The sequence below is a fragment of the Podarcis filfolensis genome (assembly GCF_964270895.1).
Source record: "Podarcis filfolensis genome assembly, chromosome: 9".
NCBI lineage: Eukaryota > Metazoa > Chordata > Lepidosauria > Squamata > Lacertidae > Podarcis > Podarcis filfolensis.
This window is the reverse complement of record NC_139610.1, coordinates 52,056,567-52,076,104: the sequence shown is the minus strand read 5'-3', so window position 1 is coordinate 52,076,104 and position 19,538 is coordinate 52,056,567. Positions and strand designations below refer to the sequence as shown.

At 38.6% G+C, this 19,538-nt stretch overlaps 1 protein-coding gene across 23 annotated transcripts in view; it reads left to right on the top strand.

Annotated features, from left to right (window-relative positions):
- The window catches only part of ANK2 (ankyrin 2), a gene marked incomplete at its 3' end in the record, with an annotated part of 315,375 nt that overhangs the window by 262,516 nt on the left and 33,321 nt on the right, over window positions 1-19,538 (top strand). For 5 of the 23 annotated variants that reach the window (XM_083631489.1, XM_083631505.1, XM_083631503.1 and 2 more), the window contains exons 27-33: window positions 7,286-7,510; window positions 9,140-9,238; window positions 10,367-10,521; window positions 11,832-12,043; window positions 14,696-14,900; window positions 15,689-15,785; window positions 18,827-19,055. In XM_083631489.1, the coding sequence (XP_083487615.1) occupies window positions 7,286-7,510; window positions 9,140-9,238; window positions 10,367-10,521; window positions 11,832-12,043; window positions 14,696-14,900; window positions 15,689-15,785; window positions 18,827-19,055 (1,222 nt within the window). Of the gene's footprint in view, window positions 1-1,994; window positions 2,037-3,497; window positions 3,534-7,285; window positions 7,511-9,139; window positions 9,239-10,366; window positions 10,522-11,831; window positions 12,044-14,695; window positions 14,901-15,688; window positions 15,786-18,826; window positions 19,056-19,538 lie in introns of all 23 variants that reach the window. The other 18 variants (XM_083631501.1, XM_083631484.1, XM_083631502.1 and 15 more) reach the window with 6 other exon arrangements.

Sequence of the window (19,538 nt, the reverse complement as noted above, 5' to 3'; positions counted from 1 at the left end):
GACTTCAACAGTCAATGAAAAGTATTTTTTTGCAGATCCCAACAAATTTCTTTGCTAGAAGCAATGGCGGTTAAACTTGTTTGAAACAAATGCAAATTGGTAATGTGGACATGCCCTAAGCCAGACCTAAATCTCTTGAATATACTGTTGGAACTTGAAATCACTGGGAGTCCAGATTTCAGCAGGTTAAGGCTCAGACCTTGTATGACCATTTTCTATTGAAGATATTACCACTTGAAGCAAATATCAGTGGTGCTTTCATGTGGGGCTTCAGGGCAGAAGCCAAAGGCCTCATTCAGCATAATTGACAGGAGGACTCTCAGACTCAACAGTGATGGCTTACTACATTTCAAAATAAGAGGAGAATATACATCTAAAGTGTAAAGTCCACAAAATACCCAATTGAGCCACTGAATGTCAGTACCTTTGGAAAGGTGCAGTTTTATACTAGCTAGTAACTGGCATCCAGTTTTACAGTTTGTTATACTTGTAATAATGGATAAAATTGTCAATCACAGTTCTTAGCTGCTTTCAGGAGGCCTTCATCAGTTTAGAGGTGAAGGCTTCAAGAGACAATGAACCATAAAAATTCAATTCAGTCATGTATAAGCTGCTTTTGATTAAACAGGGCAGTGAGAGTACACAGCTGACTCCACCCCCAATGTCTTGCACATCACTGGCCATGTGCATACCAAGAGCCTATGCATGAGTAAATGCCCACACATGTGTTTCCACATGATTGGAATTCCTGTATCTCCTAGATGTGAAGAACAATTGACTAGAGCTAGAATCTGTAGGACATGGAAGATGTCAAGAGAGAAGGGATACCAGCACCACACCCATTTAAGCAATCTGGCAAATATAATGTTCTTAATAACATAGTTTCATTATCAATTATCTTAAATTGTTGTTATGGTACTTTGAAGAGCTGGGTCTTTCATTATTATACCTTAGATTACAAAATACAATTTGATAGTGTCAAATTTTGAACAGGATTATATCTATCAACAGCTTGGATGCATTTAGAAAGAGTGGCAAGAGGAAGAAAAAGACTGGAATGAACAGATGGTCTTTACATCAGAACTGATGTATACTGGCACCCATATTTTTTTCCAGCTGTGTGCTTGGTAAAATGATGGCACAATATCAGCTAGATTTTTTTAAAAAAAACTTGGAAGCAAAAAATAAATGCAATAGGCAAAAATACATGGTGTTCAATTAAGTTCACTCTGAATAAGTATCAGCATATGATGGATTCCATTTTCAGAGCTTCTCCGTGTAACTACTTCAGTGCACAGAGAATGTGTGTGTGTGTGCCTGCAGAAAATGCATTCATTTATTCCACAAAGGAAGGGAATGCAGGTATAAATTGGCTACTTCCAATGAAATGGAGAAGCTGTGAAGTTCATGCCTGAAACAGAGCACTAGACTAAAGGGGAAGGCCTTAAAACTTGTTTAGAAAACATATCTTCATGTAATCAATTTGTGAAGGATGGATTGGGATCTCACCTGCTACCCCTGACTCCCAGTATCCACACATTGATTGTGTTATCTGCACAGAGCCTATGGGTGTACAAGCTGTTCATGCATAGGCTTTGCCCACACAATCTGTATCTCCTCAACACACTTGTACAGGGAAACATCTGAATGGTCCCCTAGATTGTACAGATTAAATTGAACTATGTTGGTTGGGTAAGTCTCTTTTGTCAGTACAGGCTGGACTGCATGGTAGGTTGGTTGTTTTTTATCCCGTTTGATTCTTATTATGAGTGTTCACACAGATAATCTAAGGTTTTTGTTCTTCAATATTCTAATGGCCAATACCAATTAGTGAATAATATTTCTGAAAGATTTTCAATTGTGAAACTCAGGATATTGTAATTCCCATGATAATTTTCCAAATTTATCTCATTTTTGATGGAGGCGGGAGGATTATGGAGGGAATGTAGCACTGGTGCATAAAATTGATAAATAATTAGAGTTATCATTCTTAGCTGCCTGTCTTCAAAAAAGGAGATTGGATCACTGCTAACAAGGTAACTGATTTATTTATATTTAACCTAGTATGGTATTCTCACAAACAGCAGTGGAAACAGGACCTAGCAGCTGGAAGCTCTTTAAATAAAAATAAAATTACATATAAGCTTTTAAAGTATTTCTAAACCAAATAGTATTTCTATGCTGTTCCTTTAATAAAGTATTTCTAAACTTCCTACAATAAAGTTTTTTATTTTTTAAAAAAAGCTTCTTATGAACAGCAGTTTCATATCCTTGAAAATAACAAGATGCAATTTCCCCTCATAATCACGGACAAGGGAACTATAGCAATGAATTCATCAATTTTGAAGCAGTTAGGATAAGAAATTGGAAACAAGGAACATAAGTCAGAAAAATAAACAAAAATGAACCCTAATATGAACATGTGAACAACTTGAAAAAATAAAGACATATAATTAATGTCAAATGTGTTAATCTGGAAATCAGAATGGAAATGGGCCTATATTGGCCAATTCAACGAATCAACAGGTTTTTTTCCCCAGGGAGGCAGGAATGAAAAAAGTCAGCTAAGAGTGAAGATGGGTCCATCATAACAATACATTACTGACATCAATGCTCAATGCATTTAATGTTAACGATTTCTCAGTAGAATTAAGTTTCAATGATATATAACCAAGACTGTAATGCTATAGTGTTTTCCTGGAATTAAGCCCAACTGAATGCAGTGTTGCTTACTTCTGAGTATATATACATAGAATTGTGCAGTGAATTCAGAATTGTGTGGTACTATGTTCAGTGTTAGGAGTTTGACGCCCAATTTGTGCTGCAGCTGTTGTTGGTTTATTTTAGCCCATGAAAAAAAAAACTTCTCTAGAGAACTCATTTGTCCATTCCAAGTACCTGATGACCAATTAAAACAGGGGTAGCCAGTGTGTTGACTTCTTGATACAGTTGAAGTAACTCCCAACCAGCATAGCCAGTAGTTATAATGGGAATTATAATCCGATAACATTTGGAAGGCACCATGTTGGCTACCTTTGGATTAAAGCTTTATAGCCTGCCATATGGAGACCACTGAAAAGCTCTTAGCTGTATCATATGGAAGATATAACGTTGAAGAGGCTATTTCCATATGCAGTTGCCCATGAACTAGATGCATTAAAGCACAACTGTTCCCTGCTATTTATACATCTGGCACACAGAGTCTGCACACATATGGAGCTGCCTGGAACACTGATACAGGCAAGTGTTTCTATGTGGCCTCCATATTTTTTGGAGGTGGAATAAATTTGCAATGAGGGCTTGAGTCCCCCCCAATCAGCAGAGATCAGAGAGGGACATCCTGTTTCATTCATCTTTGCACCTATATATATATTCTCTCTGTAATCTGTGTTTACATATTCACTTTACATCTTTCCATTTGTAGGTTAAAACAGCTTCTCTTCCTCCTTTTATTTCATTTATTCATCCACTCTTTTTTTGTTTTGCTACTGTTGCAGCCGCTCATCTCCATGTTTTGACCATGACAACAGCAGGTGAACTTATATATAATTTCATTTTTAATACTTGCCTTCCTTTGGCTTCCTTCTTCTGTCATCCTTTTCGTTTATTCACTTCAGGATGCTCTGGTGCATTGATGCCATTCATTGCTTAGTATAGGAGAAAGATTTCTGCCTGACTGTTGAATATGTTAACAGCCTACATTTTGAAGAGTACAAAGGAAATACATTGTCTCCCTGCAAGAAACCTCCAAAATCTTGCCATATGCAATCCTTTTATCCCACACTCCCTGCCTCACAAAAATATTGTAAGCAATTATTAATTGGATACCTAAAGTAACTGGAAAAATTTAAAAGCAGTGCTTAGGCTTGCAATATTTTTACATGAACAAAATTCAGTCTACAATTAGAATTGTGCATTACAAATCATTAGCTCTATTTCAGATTTTCTTCAATAAATTCAGATGCATAGTGTGTTGTAACTATATTGCAGATGCCTGGAGCCATCAGGTCTTGAGTTGAAATCCTTCATGTAATTAAAAATGCATACATCATTTGAAGTTTAAGGAACATTATCATGCATAACTAAATGCAGATAAATGTAGGCATTACCCTTTATCGAGAGAAAATCTGTCCTTACTTTCTCAAAGATCATTTTGAATTCTATTCAGTAGCCTTCATGCAAGGAGAAACATGCCCACTAACTTTAAGTAGGTGTTTGATTGGTCTCTTAGTTTTTTGCTGTCCCTCTAAAGTGCAGCACAACTATTTTGCTGCATTATTATTATTTGCAAACTTGATAAAAATGCTGAAGCAACCTGATCAAGCTGTTTTGTATCTAATATTCCTCACTGTGACTAACTGTCTGCTGCTATCTCCTTGTTTCCCTGCATCAAATGGTAATCACAATTTGAAGGCCTCCTGTGTGAGGCTGTGGTGGATGTAGTCTATTGAGGGCTGTTGTTTCCAACTGGGTGATGAGAAGCATGTCTGCCTGCCTGTTTAACCAACTAATTCAAATGTACCAGCATATCTGAATGCTTTGTGTGTAGCATGCTGTCTCTCTTGCCTGTTTTCATTAGTAAAAAGACTACAACCATAGTTTCATTTGCTCTGGTATGACTATAGGACTCCCAGCCTACTGGGGCCGGTAGGACAGAAGGCACTTGCTAGAGGCGATGGCAGCCAGATCCAACTAATTCTAGTTTTCTCCCCAGCCTCCTCCCTGTTGAGTTCTACAAAGGCAACTTTGAAACTAAGGAGGAGAAAGCTAACCACCAGGATCATCCTCTGGGCTGGTAGTATGTAAGAAGGAAAAATGAGAAGTGGGCTAAAAGCAGTGTCTAGCGTCTTCTGACCCCTAGCTGGATGCTATGCAAACATCCAATTCATAATTATCCATAGATGCCGCAGCCTTCCCGTTGCCTACTATGAGTACAGCTCTGCAAGTTTTTTGCTACCATATCTCCATGGACAGTCTTTCTGTTACGTCATGGGAGCATAAGGAGCCAACTGGATAAGCCCTGTGTGTGTGTGTGTGTGTGTGAGAGAGAGAGAGAGAGAGAGAGAGAGAGAGAGAGATGTGTACTATCATATTTGATATAGCTTCTTTTCTTGTAAGAGCAGAGGTTTACAGATGAAAGCAAGTTCTATGCATTTGAAATTAAACCTTCCTGAAAAAGTTTTGCATGACCCTTCCTGCTGTTTATATCATTTTTAGACGTAGGGTTGAGTTGTTGAAAATAATTATTTATCCTTCTATCCAAAAGTGATATTCCATGGCTTTATGAAAATTGGTTGCATATTATTATGAATTATATTTATATTAGTCCATATAAAGTGTGACCTTGTAGAAATTATTCTGAAATGTTTAGGGATCACTCCAAAGAGAATGTTTAGGGAGAACCAGAGAACCAGAATGTCTGCAGTTTTCATTGCATCATCTGGCCTATGACACATACCCAGAATAATGTTTTACTCTTCGAAGGAATAATATATTTACATATTAAATTATTATGAAAACAAGTACATCAATTATACCTTTTAATTAAGAAAGGAAAAATCAACCCATAAGTGCTGATAGGAGGGAAACTGAAACTCCAGATTCAATGTTATCTAACTGAAACAGCCCAGAGAGAATGTGTGAAAATTGCATCCCGAATTATGTCATTATCCTGTTAAAACCAAGAAGCTCCATCTCTTAAGAAATAGCACGTTTGCACATTTAGACCAGAGGCATACAAACAGTTTGTAGACTGTGGCAGAATCACCACACTGAACTGCACTCTCTGTAGGAAGCAGAGTTGCCCACTTTGTGTGTGTGTGTGTGTTTAAGAAATGTACCCCAAAAATGAAAATTTGGAAGGTGAAATAATTTCTGTCGCTGTAGCTGGACATTCCACAATGTCTCATTGTTTTCATGAGGATGTTGAGGGGCAAGAACCATGCTGGGGAAAAGTATTGGCAGCCTTAGAGAGATGAAATAGGGAAGGTGCAGGGTGCATGGCATGCTTCAGGATGGCAAATTATCTTAGAGGGTTGTCTCCTAATGTCTCCTAATTATCTTAGAGGGTTGTCTCCTAATGTCTCCTAATTATCTTAGAGGGTTGTTATAACTGCATGTAGATATCACTGGGGAAAGGTTCTGATTGTGAAGAGTGATGTATTGTATTTGATATACATTTGTATAAGGTATTAAAGGATGCAATTTTGCTTCAAGGGACTGAGGATGGGAGAAAGCAGGAAACAAGGGGAAGCAACATTAGAGAAAACTGGGAAGGGAAAATAGTGTTGGCATTTTCTCACCAATTTCAGCCCGTTTTACATTTCCTTAACCATTTGGTTGGGATTCTTGCCAGCAATTTGCTTGCTTTCATTCATAGTTTTTATGAAAACAAATCAAGGTCTTATGCACCCTCTGGCCCCACTTTACCTGCCAGGGGTTCGAATATAGCCTGCAAGGCCTGATTGCGCATTGGCAAGGCAGGCTCCAGCTCTGCCCTGCTAGATAGGGTGTGCGAGTCAGCTCCCTGCAGGGAACTTTCTCACATGGTCAACTCCTGTAGAAAGCTGGCCTTGCCTCTACCATCTATTAGCTGAGAGGTGGTAAAGTGAACGCATCAGACTCTTCGCAAGCTCTGCATGTTGGTTTCGAGTCCCACAGTTTAGGGACTTCAGAGTGCTCAATCAGCTGGCATGGCATCATTGAGATGTCAAATGGGCCCTGCCTACTGTCAGATTTGGCCCACAAGGCTAGGTTCAGATAAGGATCTGGCCTGCTGTCCTAGAATCTTTACTCATTTCAATCGCTAGATACAAAATCTACAAAAATTGAAATTGACTTCTTATTTACAGTAATTATGTAATCTCCGAGTATCCAAATACTATTTTTATTCAGTGTTATTCCTAATCTTATTTTACTATGTTGCTGATGGATATATACAAACCAGCACAGTCAACCATGACTGCAATTTTGTGGGCAGTTGCATAACGCAACCCGTTGAAATGAGATATTTACAGGCTGAGGAATACACATCATGTCTCTCTGCATTTCTCTTAACTGTCATGAGTTTACATATATGTTATCTTATTAGTACTGATTACTATTTATATTATTACTGAAAAGAGATACAGTAATAGTCACACCTACTTCATTGCAATTAATATGTAAAGCTGTGGATATAGGGTAGCACACAGCTGGTTGATACAGGCCAGTAAGAATGGATATTTAGTAATGAACATTATGATTGACTTCCAAATCAGATTGCATTATTTCTCCCAATTTTCAGTTTCCTCGTCAGTTTTATGGTGGATGCTCGAGGTGGTGCTATGCGGGGTTGCAGACACAATGGACTTCGAATAATTATTCCACCCCGGAAGTGCACTGCTCCAACACGAGTTACCTGCCGGTTGGTCAAACGTCATAGACTGGCCACAATGCCTCCAATGGTGGAAGGAGAAGGTCTGGCTAGCCGTTTAATTGAAGTTGGGCCTTCTGGTGCTCAGTTTCTTGGGTAAGAATTTTTTTTAATTATCCAAGATAATTTTAAAAAACATGACAAAGATGGTTTCGTTTTGTGATCTACTCTGGGGTGGCTCAGCACTTCAGTGCTCAAAGTGAAAATGTTGTATCTGATTTATTTTATGCTGATGGGCTCTGCAGTGAAAAGCACAACACTGTTAGGCCAGCAATAATTCAATTAGCTTGTTTTGTTTTTCCCCCTTATTTAAAGCACTAGTAGCTACAACTCAAGGTTTAGTATGCTTCCTGGAATAAGTCTGTTTAATCCACGCTGTGCTTTTAAAGCAGAAATCGTTTCGTGATTGCAGTCAATTAATTACATATTCGCTTTTAAGGGTAAAATGAAAATAGCACAAATGTTGCAAATGTAAATATAACATCTATTGAAAGATTCAAGAAAAGCTAAAGCTGCTTTCAAGGGGGACTTGTGTTCTCTCAGTGGATATTTTCTCAGTAATTGGGACTGCCTGGGAAGCACAAACCTATGATTTTTCTGGGGCTGCATTTTATTCCTTCTACTGCAGTACCCCACAGAAAGATCAGACGTGCTGCACTTGTTTTAGCAATTTTCTGCTGAAACCAGCAGTTTTCAACACTTTTATTTTATCAGCAATTCCCCTTACCAATGGTGGCATCCAAAAATGGATGATCAAAGGAAACCCCCCTCTGCTTAGAGCGAATGGCTTCAGCTGAAAACGGATAAAAGGATGAAGATGTCAAAGGAACAGCGTAAATCCAGCATGAAGCAAATTTAAGGCCCTGTAGTCCCTAGACTTTCAGCCAGTTATCTTAACTAACATTTAGTGCTGGAGAATGGGGTTTGGGGAAAGAATGGGATGTATCTCTAGAATGCAGCATAGGAGGAAAAACCATCAACCATTTAACTCATTATTTTGTTGTTGCTGTGTTTCAATAGAGGAACTAGAAGATTCCTAAGCCTGAAAAGATGGGTAGATGCACATCTGTGATAAAGGGGTCGCTTTTAGGGTTTACGAAAGCGCCCTTCAATACTAGAAAATTATTTAAAGAAAAGCATCAAACCCAAACTAAGGAAAGCCTTTGCTGTCACATTTTGTATTTTCAGTTCTTCTCTTCCTCTATCTACCTGTTTCTCCTCCTTCCAATACACTCACAGTAAACTCAACAACTTTTGGTTTCCCCCCCACCCTTTCAGCCTAGTGGGGAATGTCTATGGAAACTCACATGTACTAAGAGTTTACATACCATTTCTCAAGGGCATGTCTTACACCGCTGGCACTTTCCTGAGTGGCGTCCTGGCAGTGAAATCAAAGTCACTGAACACTTCCTGCCAAGCCAAGCCTTACATTAATTCATTTGCTCATAAGTCCTGAAGACTGGATCTTGCTCCCATTAATATTAGAAGCAAGGCTAGCATACCACTGAACCTACTGAGGACAAGATAAGGTTGCAAAATTCTGGGGAGCTCTTTTTATGAATTATCAGGATCAGTGGGGCATACCTAAACAAATCAAGGCAGAAACCTGTTCAGTGTACAGCCTAATTCCACTCTTGAGCAGACAGTGCACTGGGGTTCTGGAAAACAAAATACATAAAAAGTTATTTATTTTCTTTCTTTCACTGCTGCTTTGGATGTACTCAGTAAACTTCACCTGCCTACGGCTCCTCCCCCACTTAATGAGGGAGAAAGTTTGGTCAGCCGAATCCTTCAGCTGGGGCCTCCAGGGACCAAATTTCTTGGGTAGGAGAGACTTAAAACAAATTGATGGATGCTGGCCTTCCCATTCTTCTCCTTCTGCAATATTATTTTTATGTCATTGTGCCCATGACATTGTCCCTTTCTATGATTTTAAATTCTGTATTTACCTAACCTTTAGTGGACCATTTTCCAGCCCTTGTGGTATGTGGTTTTTGTTTTGGTGATATGTTTGTACCTTTTCTTAAAGTTCCTTGAACTCCACTTATGATTTAGCATGAGAACTTCCTAGCTGTGAAATGTAACAGTTGTTATAGCTGTTGTGTGCTTGACGTCTGTCGCAAAGCAACCTGGACTGGAACTGTAGGAATCTACTGTACAATATTTTGCCTCTATTGTCACCAACACAACGGTGATATGTTATATATTGGATATAACATAGAACTTAGCATGATATATACAAGATGGCCTATGTAATTCAGTTATTATTGTGAGACTATTGATACACAAATGTATTTATAGTTTTTGCAAAAATGGGAAACACAAGTTATGATGAAACATATATACAATATGGGCACAATGAGCAGAAATTTGATTTTGCGCTTGTAGATTAATATAGAATAATCATTTGGGCATTTTCACTATAAATTAGGAGTCTGGAAAATGTCAACTGAAACAAAGAGCCAATATAAAATCAATGCAGATTGATGACAGATGTGGCCTGTTTCTTAAATAGATTTGTATTCTCCTATAAATCATATTTTTCTTTAATGTGTCCATATATGTATATACATAGATAACAGTAGATTCTGCATGATAAATGTGATTGCACAGGATTCCACACATCAAAACAAGTTTCAAATGTGTGGGCTTTATTCATTCCAGATTATAATTCTACAGCCCCAATGCCAGCCCCTGCTGCTTTGGCAAGTACCATAGATGCTGTGTGATTTTTATTTAAATAAAAAAAAAAGTGGGAGTACATTGCTCACTGGCCCTAACAACAAGCTATATAATGCCAAAGTGGTTCTAGTATGCTTTTTTCAGGATCGTATCCAGGAATGGCAAAGAAGCCGGCCGTATTCCAGGTCACTTTGTAACAGACTGAGAAAACTTGTATTGATTTGCTGCCCATTTGGCACAGGCCTTTAACGTGCTGTGTTGCTGTAATAGGCCTGTGATTGTCGAGATTCCTCACTTTGCGGCTTTACGTGGTAAAGAAAGGGAGCTGGTGATCCTGCGCAGTGAGAATGGAGACAACTGGAAGGAGCATTTCTGTGAATTTACAGAAGATGAGCTGAATGAAATCCTAAACGGGATGGATGAAGGTACACAGTTTGCTAGGAAAGGAGAAAGGTCTGAAAGCCACAGAAAGGAAATGATAATGAACTTAAAAAATAAATAAAAACATTATTCTGCAACCACTGCATGCATTTGCTATGCATATTTGCTATATGTAGTTTCTGTGCGGCTAACTCTCCCCTGAGCTGACATGTACAATGCCATGTGGCCAATGAATATTTGTGTGCAAGACCATTCAGTCTATTAACCTGGCATACGATGGAATAAGTAGAAAAAGACAAATAGAACATCAAAAGACTTGTGGCATTTGCCTTCTTTCTGTAAGTCAGAACAGTTTAAAATGACTCATGGGTAAGACAAACACATTTACCAGCAACTTTGTGAATTCTCACTAATATTTCCCCATTTTTGTGAATTTGTGGTCAAATCTCCCTGCACTAAGTGAAAGATCTATTTGGGTATCCAAGTGACATGAAGTTTTTGATTTGTTATTCTGGACAAAACTGCAAAAATCTGAAGAAACCCTTTAATGGCAATCCTAACACATTGTGTGGTCTTCTGCCAACCACATTTACATTCAATAGTAGGGCCATAGTGGCAAATAAGGAAGATTAACATAGTCTGAACGTAGAGTTCACAAATCTTTCTGTAGCCATGGAGACATCTAAACTCTAGAAAATTAGAGAAGTAAGTGTTGTGTTGGGTGGAAAACTGGCCATTAGGAGTAGCATGAAGTAAATTTTGAATTTTATAGCTTTGAGGGTTTACTTTGGCTGGTCAATGCACGATCTGAAAAGTCAGTTAATCTACTACACAATTTTTAATATAATAAGATCTGCCAGTAGTTTTCTATCTGACTATGGCTATGATGCTGCAACAATTACTTAAGAACAATCTCAAATTGTATCTACAGAAAGGAAGCATTCATATATATATATATATATATATATATATATGGGATGCGGATGGTGCTGTCGGTTAAACCACAGAGCCTAGGTCGGTGGTTCGAATCCCCGCAACGGGGTGAGCTCCCGTTGCTCAGTCCCTGCTCTTGCCAACCTAGCAGTTCGAAAGCACATCAAAGTGAAGTAGATACCAAATAGGTACCACTCCGGCGGGAAGGTAAACAGCATTTCCATGCGCTGCTCTGGTTCGCCAGAAGCGGCTTAGTCATGCTGGGCACATGCCCCGGAAGCTGTACGCCGGCTCCCTCGGTCAATAAAGCGAGATGAGCGCCGCAACCCATATATATATATATATATATATATATATATATATATATATATGTTTACTGTAGGAAATAATTATGGTTTAACTATGGTTTCTTTTTACTTAGTCCTTGACACACCAGAGGAGCTGGAGAAGAAACGCATTTGTCGTATCATCACTCGGGACTTCCCACAGTACTTTGCAGTGGTGTCCCGAGTCAAACAAGACAGTAACCTCATTGGACCCGAGGGTGGTGTGCTAAGCAGTACAGTAGTACCTCAAGTACAGGCTGTCTTTCCAGAGGGAGCACTAACCAAGCGAATTCGTGTTGGTCTGCAGGTAAGATAAATGAGGACAAGACTTTACATTATCTAACTGGCAGCATTTCTGTTGATGAGAGGAGTTTCTTCATTCCATTTTTAATTATTTATCTGGGTTCTCTTTCCTGTATGTCACTCCCCCTGAATTCCAGTAGCTAGAAGAATTAATAAAACTATTTCTGGACCTCTGGTTCCTTCCTACATTTAATCATAACAGACATGCACATTGGTAAAACTTTACAAAACAAACAAACAAAAAACCATATTGATGCAATCACACATAAGATTGTGTTTAGATCCTTTTTGCAGATGTGCACACTGGTATCCATTTGGCATTGTCTTACTATGCTTGCACACTATTCTGTACAAAATTTGGAAATAAAAAAGCAACAGCAATGGAGAATTACTAAAGCATTGGCTCCCATTTGAGAAGTCGCAGCAGGTAATTCAGAATTTCAGAAACAACCCTCATTTCTCTGGAGACCGCTGGTTATCTTTGCACAAACGATTCCTGCCTTTATAAACCAGGATATGCATGTACTCAATGAATCTGCAACAGGTCCTTTGCACCTACCTTCAATTGAGCAGGGAAACCAGCCCAGAAGCCACTTGTTAACAATTGCTTCTTGTTATGACATAACTGAGGTACTGCTTCATGGCTTCCAAATAAACTAGGAGATGGAGCCATGTTTAAAGTTAGCTTTCGAATGCTGGTTTATTTGGAAGCTGCTAAGCATAGTTCTTGCTTTACACATAACAAGAAGCAATGGTTAACTGACGTTTCCAGCTATGTATTCCCACTTATGCTAAAGGAGAAGAGAAGTAGGAGTGAAGGAATGAGCTGGGTGCATGGAGCTGGCTGGAATGGTATCTATTTTATTCAGAGAAAATAATAACAGAAGCTACTGAACTGTTTCATTGCAAATATTGTTTTATCTAAAAGACTGCCACAGTAAATTAAAGATATTTTGAGTTCAAAGCAGATGAGTAAAAGTTATGAATTCACAAACTGTGACTCTGTCCATCTACATTCAGCAAGTAATTTAACTTCCATTTCCTCCAATTAACCTCTTTTCACAACTGTGATTAGAGTTCCATATTTCTGGTCTAATTTACAAATAAATTGGAAGTGGTAGGCTTTGCGAACTTGCATTGAATGCTTTGAAGTTATGTTGAAAGGATTGATTAGTTAAATGTTCATAAAGCACTTTATGATTCCCAGATTATGTAAAAATATAAAGCTGTGTCCAATTTGTCACTCATCTGCTTGCTAGAGAATGGTGACCTCATCCCATCTCTGAATGGGCTTGAAGATTTTTCAAATAATTCTCAGAAGGAGCTTGGGTTTCCCCAGGAGCTCTGTGGCAACCTCTCTAAGGACATAGAAGGCTTGGTAATCTATGATTCCGATGGATATTTGCACTGGGAGCAGCCTTTAGCGCTAATAGCACTTGTCTGTTCTGGTTGGGGTTGAAGTCCCTCTGAAGGAAGAGGTGTGCAAGGTACATCTTGAGCCATCTCTGTCACTGGAGGTCCAAAATCTCTTCAAAAAGTCTTCACTCAAATCCATAGTTCCAACAGACAGCCTTCCGCAATTCTTGCCGTCTTCTACCACAACCCACACAGCAGGCTATAGCCCTTTTATACACAAAGATACTTGTCAAATCTGCCCAGTAACGCAGATAAGAGAATCTCAAATTCCTTCAGGTGCATTGAATCATCTCTGCTGGCTTGTAGAGTATTAACTCATTAATTGCATTCCTTAACAAGACCGTAATAGCCTTACCAAAGTGGCCCATGCATTGATAACCTCAAGACTTGATTACTGTAACATGCTCTATGTGGGGCTACCCCTGTATCTGGTCTGAAAACTGAAGCTAGTACAGAATGCAGGAGCAGGCTACTGGCAGCATGCTGACAGCACTTGCCAATTTGCCATCAGGTGAGGCTCAAGGTCCCTAGTGCTAATTCACAAAGCCTTAAGCAACTTGGATTGCAAGTACTTTAAGGACCATAATGTGCCATGTCAATCACTGAAATCCTTTGATGCACTCATTGTGTTTCCCCATCCTCCTGAGGTTTGGTTGGCCTTTGGAGGGACTGAGCCTATAGTATGACAGGCTGTGGAAATCCCTGCCAGTAGGGGGTCCCGTGGAGTTCCCAGCCTGAACAATCATCCCTGTCTTTACTAAAAATTATGTTATTTAGATAGCCCTTTGAAATCACTAGCCAGTATTTATGGATGCTTTTATTAATTGTTTCATTGTTGTAATTCTTGTATGATGTACACTGACATGAAAGTGTGGTTTATAAATATTTAAATGAATAAATAAATTAGGGGCAGAAGACAGGAGTAAGCAGAAAATGGAATTGTAATTAATTGAGGCGCATGGAATGTGCAATGGGTAATCAGATTTATATAGCTTTAAATATATAGTCAAATTCATAGAAGACATTGCCCAATGTCTACGAATGATGATGAATATATGCTATTGCCAGAAACAAAGACACCAGTCACTTGTGAACAAAAGTGAGAGAAGATTTTTGTGTTTACGTCCTGATTGTGGACCTGCCAAGGGCATCTGGTTGGCCACTGTGGAGAAGATGATGTTGTTATGATTGTTCAGATACCAATACTTAAGACCTTCATTTTGTACATGTCTTTGGTTAGGCTCAACCTATGCACAATGAGCTTGTAAAGAAGATTTTAGGCAACAAAGCCACATTCAGCCCTATTGTCACATTGGAACCCAGGAGAAGAAAATTCCATAAGCCAATAACAATGACTATTCCTGTTCCTAAAGCCTCTAGTGATCTGATGATTAATGGATATGGGGGTGATGCACCCACTCTAAGACTACTATGCAGCATAACAGGTAAGCTCATAAGAAGTACCTTGAATAGCTCGGTCGGTAAAGCATAATACTCTTAATCTCAAAGTTGTGGATTCAAGTCCCATGTTGGGTAATAAATCCCTGTATTGCAGCGAGTTGGGCTAGATGACTCTCATGGTCCCTTCCAACTCTACAGTTCTATGATTCTAAATGCACTGATGGGTCCATTGAGAAGGGTGGCATTGTATGTTGATGTTGTAGAGAACTCATTGAAAGCTCTTGCTTAGCCCATATTTGCAAAGTGAAAATAATGACATCCATAGTGTATAGTTGAAATAAGATTTTGCATCTTGGTACCAAAAAAATGTGGGTGTTTATTTATTTATTTATTTATTTTAACATCAAGTTATTAACCCTGAGCAACACCCAAGAACAGACCTTGGCTACAGCTTGTAAAGTTAGAGCTTCACCACAAGCTCAGATTCAAGTGAAATGCTGTGCCAAATCTTGGAGTCACTTGGTGCAGGAGTAAGGAGGACTCTGGAGACACAAATTGGCTGTCAGCTCCTCTCCTGTTCTTGTGGTCTTACTAAGCCAGGCATCCCCAAACTCGGCCCTCCAGCTGTTTTGGGGCTACAACTCCCACCATCCCTAGCTAACAGGACCAGTGGTCAGGGATGGTGGGAAGTATAGTCCCCAAACAGCTGGAAGGCCGAGTTTGGGGATGACTGCACCAAGCCATAGTTTGGCTTACTACGTCATGACAACCAGGCCATTGACTTCTTGTAGGATTGCTGAACATTTTTTCTCTTTGTCCTCAATTGTTTCAGGTGGAACAACACCTGCTCAGTGGGAAGACATCACAGGAACAACACCATTAACTTTTGTCAATGAATGTGTTTCCTTCACCACAAACGTATCTGCCAGGTACCACTGTCTAGAATAGTATATTTTCTTTAAACTGTACTTAAGTGTTTCGGCACTGTATCTTCAGCTTGATTACTTCTTAATCGGACACAAGTACCCCACTGAAGTTTTATTTATTATTATTCACTTATTTATATACTTTATCAAAAGATCTCAGGGCAGTGTACAACATTAAGATCACATGTTATGGGGCATAATAGTAAAAACATAATGAAAAGCGTAGTAATAGATAGCATAATAATAAAATAATCATAAATCGTCGTCCCCCAGCTTTAACAGGCCATAGATTAATGGCCAAAGGCATGGGTAAAGAGGTATATTTTTGCCTGGTGCCTAAAGATACGTAATGATGGCACCAGACAAGCCTCTCTGAAGAGAGCCTTTCCCAGACAGGGAGCTTCCACAGAAAAGGTCCGTTCTTGTGTTGCCACCCTCTAAACCTCTTGGGGAGGAGAGACATAGCAAAGAGCCTCAGATAACAAGTGCAGGGTCTAGGTAGGTTTGTATGGAGACAGGAAGTCCTTAAGGTATTGTGCTAATGTGCTAATTCTGGTATTGTAGTGTTTGCAAAGTAATCCATCCTCTGGCCTGACCCTAAAATAATGATTAATTCTGGAGTCTGAAGAGTCTAATGTTGTTTTAATATCTGTTCTGTTTTTTTTTTTATAATATATTTATTAAAGTTTTCAAATAAAACATATATCAAATAAGCACTTATCGTTGTCCATTTAACATCTTTCAATTGTTACATGGGACTCCCCCACACCTCCCGCATACACTTACATCATTATTAAATTATTTTCAAGCAAATTATCATTTAACTCATCTTAATTAATAATCTTAATTTGGTTTGACATATAATTCGACTTTAAATCTATTTTAATGGTAGACAATTGTCTGCACTGGCATCCTATTCAGCACTCAGCCAGATTACAATATTTTTGTAAATAAGTCTTAAATTTCCTCCAGTCTTCTTCCATCCTTTCTTCTCCCTGGTCTCGAATTCTGCCGGTCATCTCGGCTAGTTGCATATAGTCCATCAGTTGCATCTGCCATTCTTCCACAGTGGGTAGCTCCTGAGTTTTCCAATTCTTGGCAATTAATATTCTTGCTGCTGTTGTTGCGTACAAAAAGAATGTTCTGTCCTCTTTTAACACACTCTGGCCGACAATACCCAGGAGAAAGGCCTCTGCTTTCTTAGTAAAGGTGTATTTAAACACCTTTTTTAATTCATTATATATTTTCTCCCAAAAGGCCTTCACTCTAGGGCAGGTCCACCAGAGGTGAAAAAATGTTCCTTCATTTTCCTTACACTTCCAACATTTGCTATCAGACGAATGGTATATTTTAGCCAGTTTAACAGGGGTCATGTACCATCTATACATCATTTTCATCACATTTTCCTTCAACGCATTACATGCAGTGAAGTTCAGCCCAGAGGTCCACAACCTTTCCCAATCTTCAAACATAATATTATACCCAATATCCTGCGCCCATTTTATCATTGTTGATTTTACCATTTCGTCATGTGTGTTCCATTTCAGCAGCAAGTTATACATTCTTGAAAGTACCTTAGTCTTAGGTTCTAACAGTTCAGTTTCTAACTTTGACTTTTCCACTTGGAATCCTAACTTTTTGTCGTTTTTAAACACTTCTTTAATCTGAGCATAGTGTAACCAGTCTCGCACTTTGTCTCTCATCTTTTCTAAACTCTGCAATTTCCAGTTGTCACCATCCTTTTCTATTATCTCCCAATATTTTGGCCAATTGGCCTCCATATTGGCTCTTTTCCGAGCCTTAGCCTCCAGGGGTGACAGCCACCTCGGAGTTTTATTCTCCAGTAAGTCTTTATATTTTGTCCAGACATTAAAAACTGATTTTCTGACAATATGGTTCTTGAAGGCCTTATTTATCTTAGCTTTATCATACCATAAATATGCATGCCATCCAAACGCATTATTAAAACCTTCCAAATCCAAGACATCCGTATCTTCAAGAAGTAACCAATCTTTTAACCAGCAGAAAGCTGCAGCTTCATAATACAACTTTAAGTCTGGCAGGGCAAAGCCCCCTCTTTCTTTCGCATCTGTTAATATTTTAAATTTGATTCTGGGCTTTTTGCCCTGCCAGACAAATTTAGAGATATCTTTCTGCCACTTCCGGAAGCACTCTGTCTTGTCTACAATCTGCAGTGTCTGAAATAAAAATAACATTTTTGGCAATACATTCATCTTGATGGCAGCTATTCGGCCTAGCAATGAAAGTTTTAATCTTGACCAACTATCCAAGTCTCTCTTAATCTCTGACCAACATTTTTCATAATTATCTTTAAATAAACTCAGATTTTTTGCTGTTATGTTTACCCCTAGGTATTTAACTTTTTTAACCACATTTAGTTCTGTCTCTTTCTGAAGCTGTTCCAACTCAATATCTGTCATGTTTTTCCCCAGAACTTTAGTTTTTTGCTTATTTAACTTAAATCCTGCCACTCGACCAAAGTTTTGAATTAGTTGTAGTACTCTTTTCAAACTAGACTCCGGCTCCTGTAATGTCAGAACTAGGTCATCTGCAAAAGCTTTAAGTTTATATTGTTTCGCTCCGACCTGAATCCCTTCCACCAACCGGTGTTTTAATATCTGTTCTGAAGCTGGCAGCCATGGTATCCTAATATGGACAAAAGGAGAAACTGTGGTTAATTAGAGCTTTCCTGGTTTGATCACCTGTGCGCTGCAAAGGGGGTGAAGGGACTGTGTACATATCCCAGTTCATATCCCAGCTGAAAATGACTGTTCCAATGCATTTTGGTAATCTGGGAATCAGTAGAGATCCATTTCAAATTACACTCAGGCTTGGGCCACACCCAATGCAGAATCTAGATGATTTTTCCCCCCATTAAGAATTTGTTTATTTCAAGCTAATGCACAAGTTATTTGAAATCAATACTAGTGTGATTCCTGGATGTATTTTCCAAATTCTGAACTTGTGTGTGCATTATGTTAGACTTAACTATGTAACAGTTTTCCATGTTTGTTTATTTGCAGGTTTTGGTTGATAGACTGTCGACAGATACAGGAATCTGTTACGTTTGCTTCCCAAGTATACAGAGAGATTATCTGTGTGCCCTACATGGCCAAATTTGTAGTGTTTGCCAAATCACATGATCCTATAGAAGCCCGATTAAGATGTTTCTGCATGACGGATGATAAAGTGGATAAAACGCTAGAACAGCAAGAAAACTTTGCTGAAGTTGCCCGAAGCAGAGATGTAGAGGTATGGAATTAAACATGCAAAATGAATTCCTTCATTCACATTTTAGTACATGTATTTTTAAAACCATTGTCTTAATATCCTTTTGTAGGTAGAAAGAAAAAGAAAATCTCTCATTTTAAATCTTAATGTGGGTAATATCCAGCTAAGTCACCCTCCAAGAATACCCACTGATTTCAATTGGTGTATTCTGTGTAGAATTAAAACTGGTTATTACTGTATATTCTTTATCTGCTTGTTTGTTTATTAGAAATATTTTATAGCCCACCCTTAATCTATACAGATACTGGAATGGGGTATGAAACATATACAAATATTAAAATACCTAACAAAAATATGTTAGAACACATGCAGATATTTCATTTTATTGGGAAGAAAAGGAACTACAATGGTACCTCAGTTTAGGAACAGTCCTGTTTAGGAATGATTTGGTTTACGAACTCCGCAAAACCAAAAATAGTGTCCCGGTTTGAGAACTTTACCTCG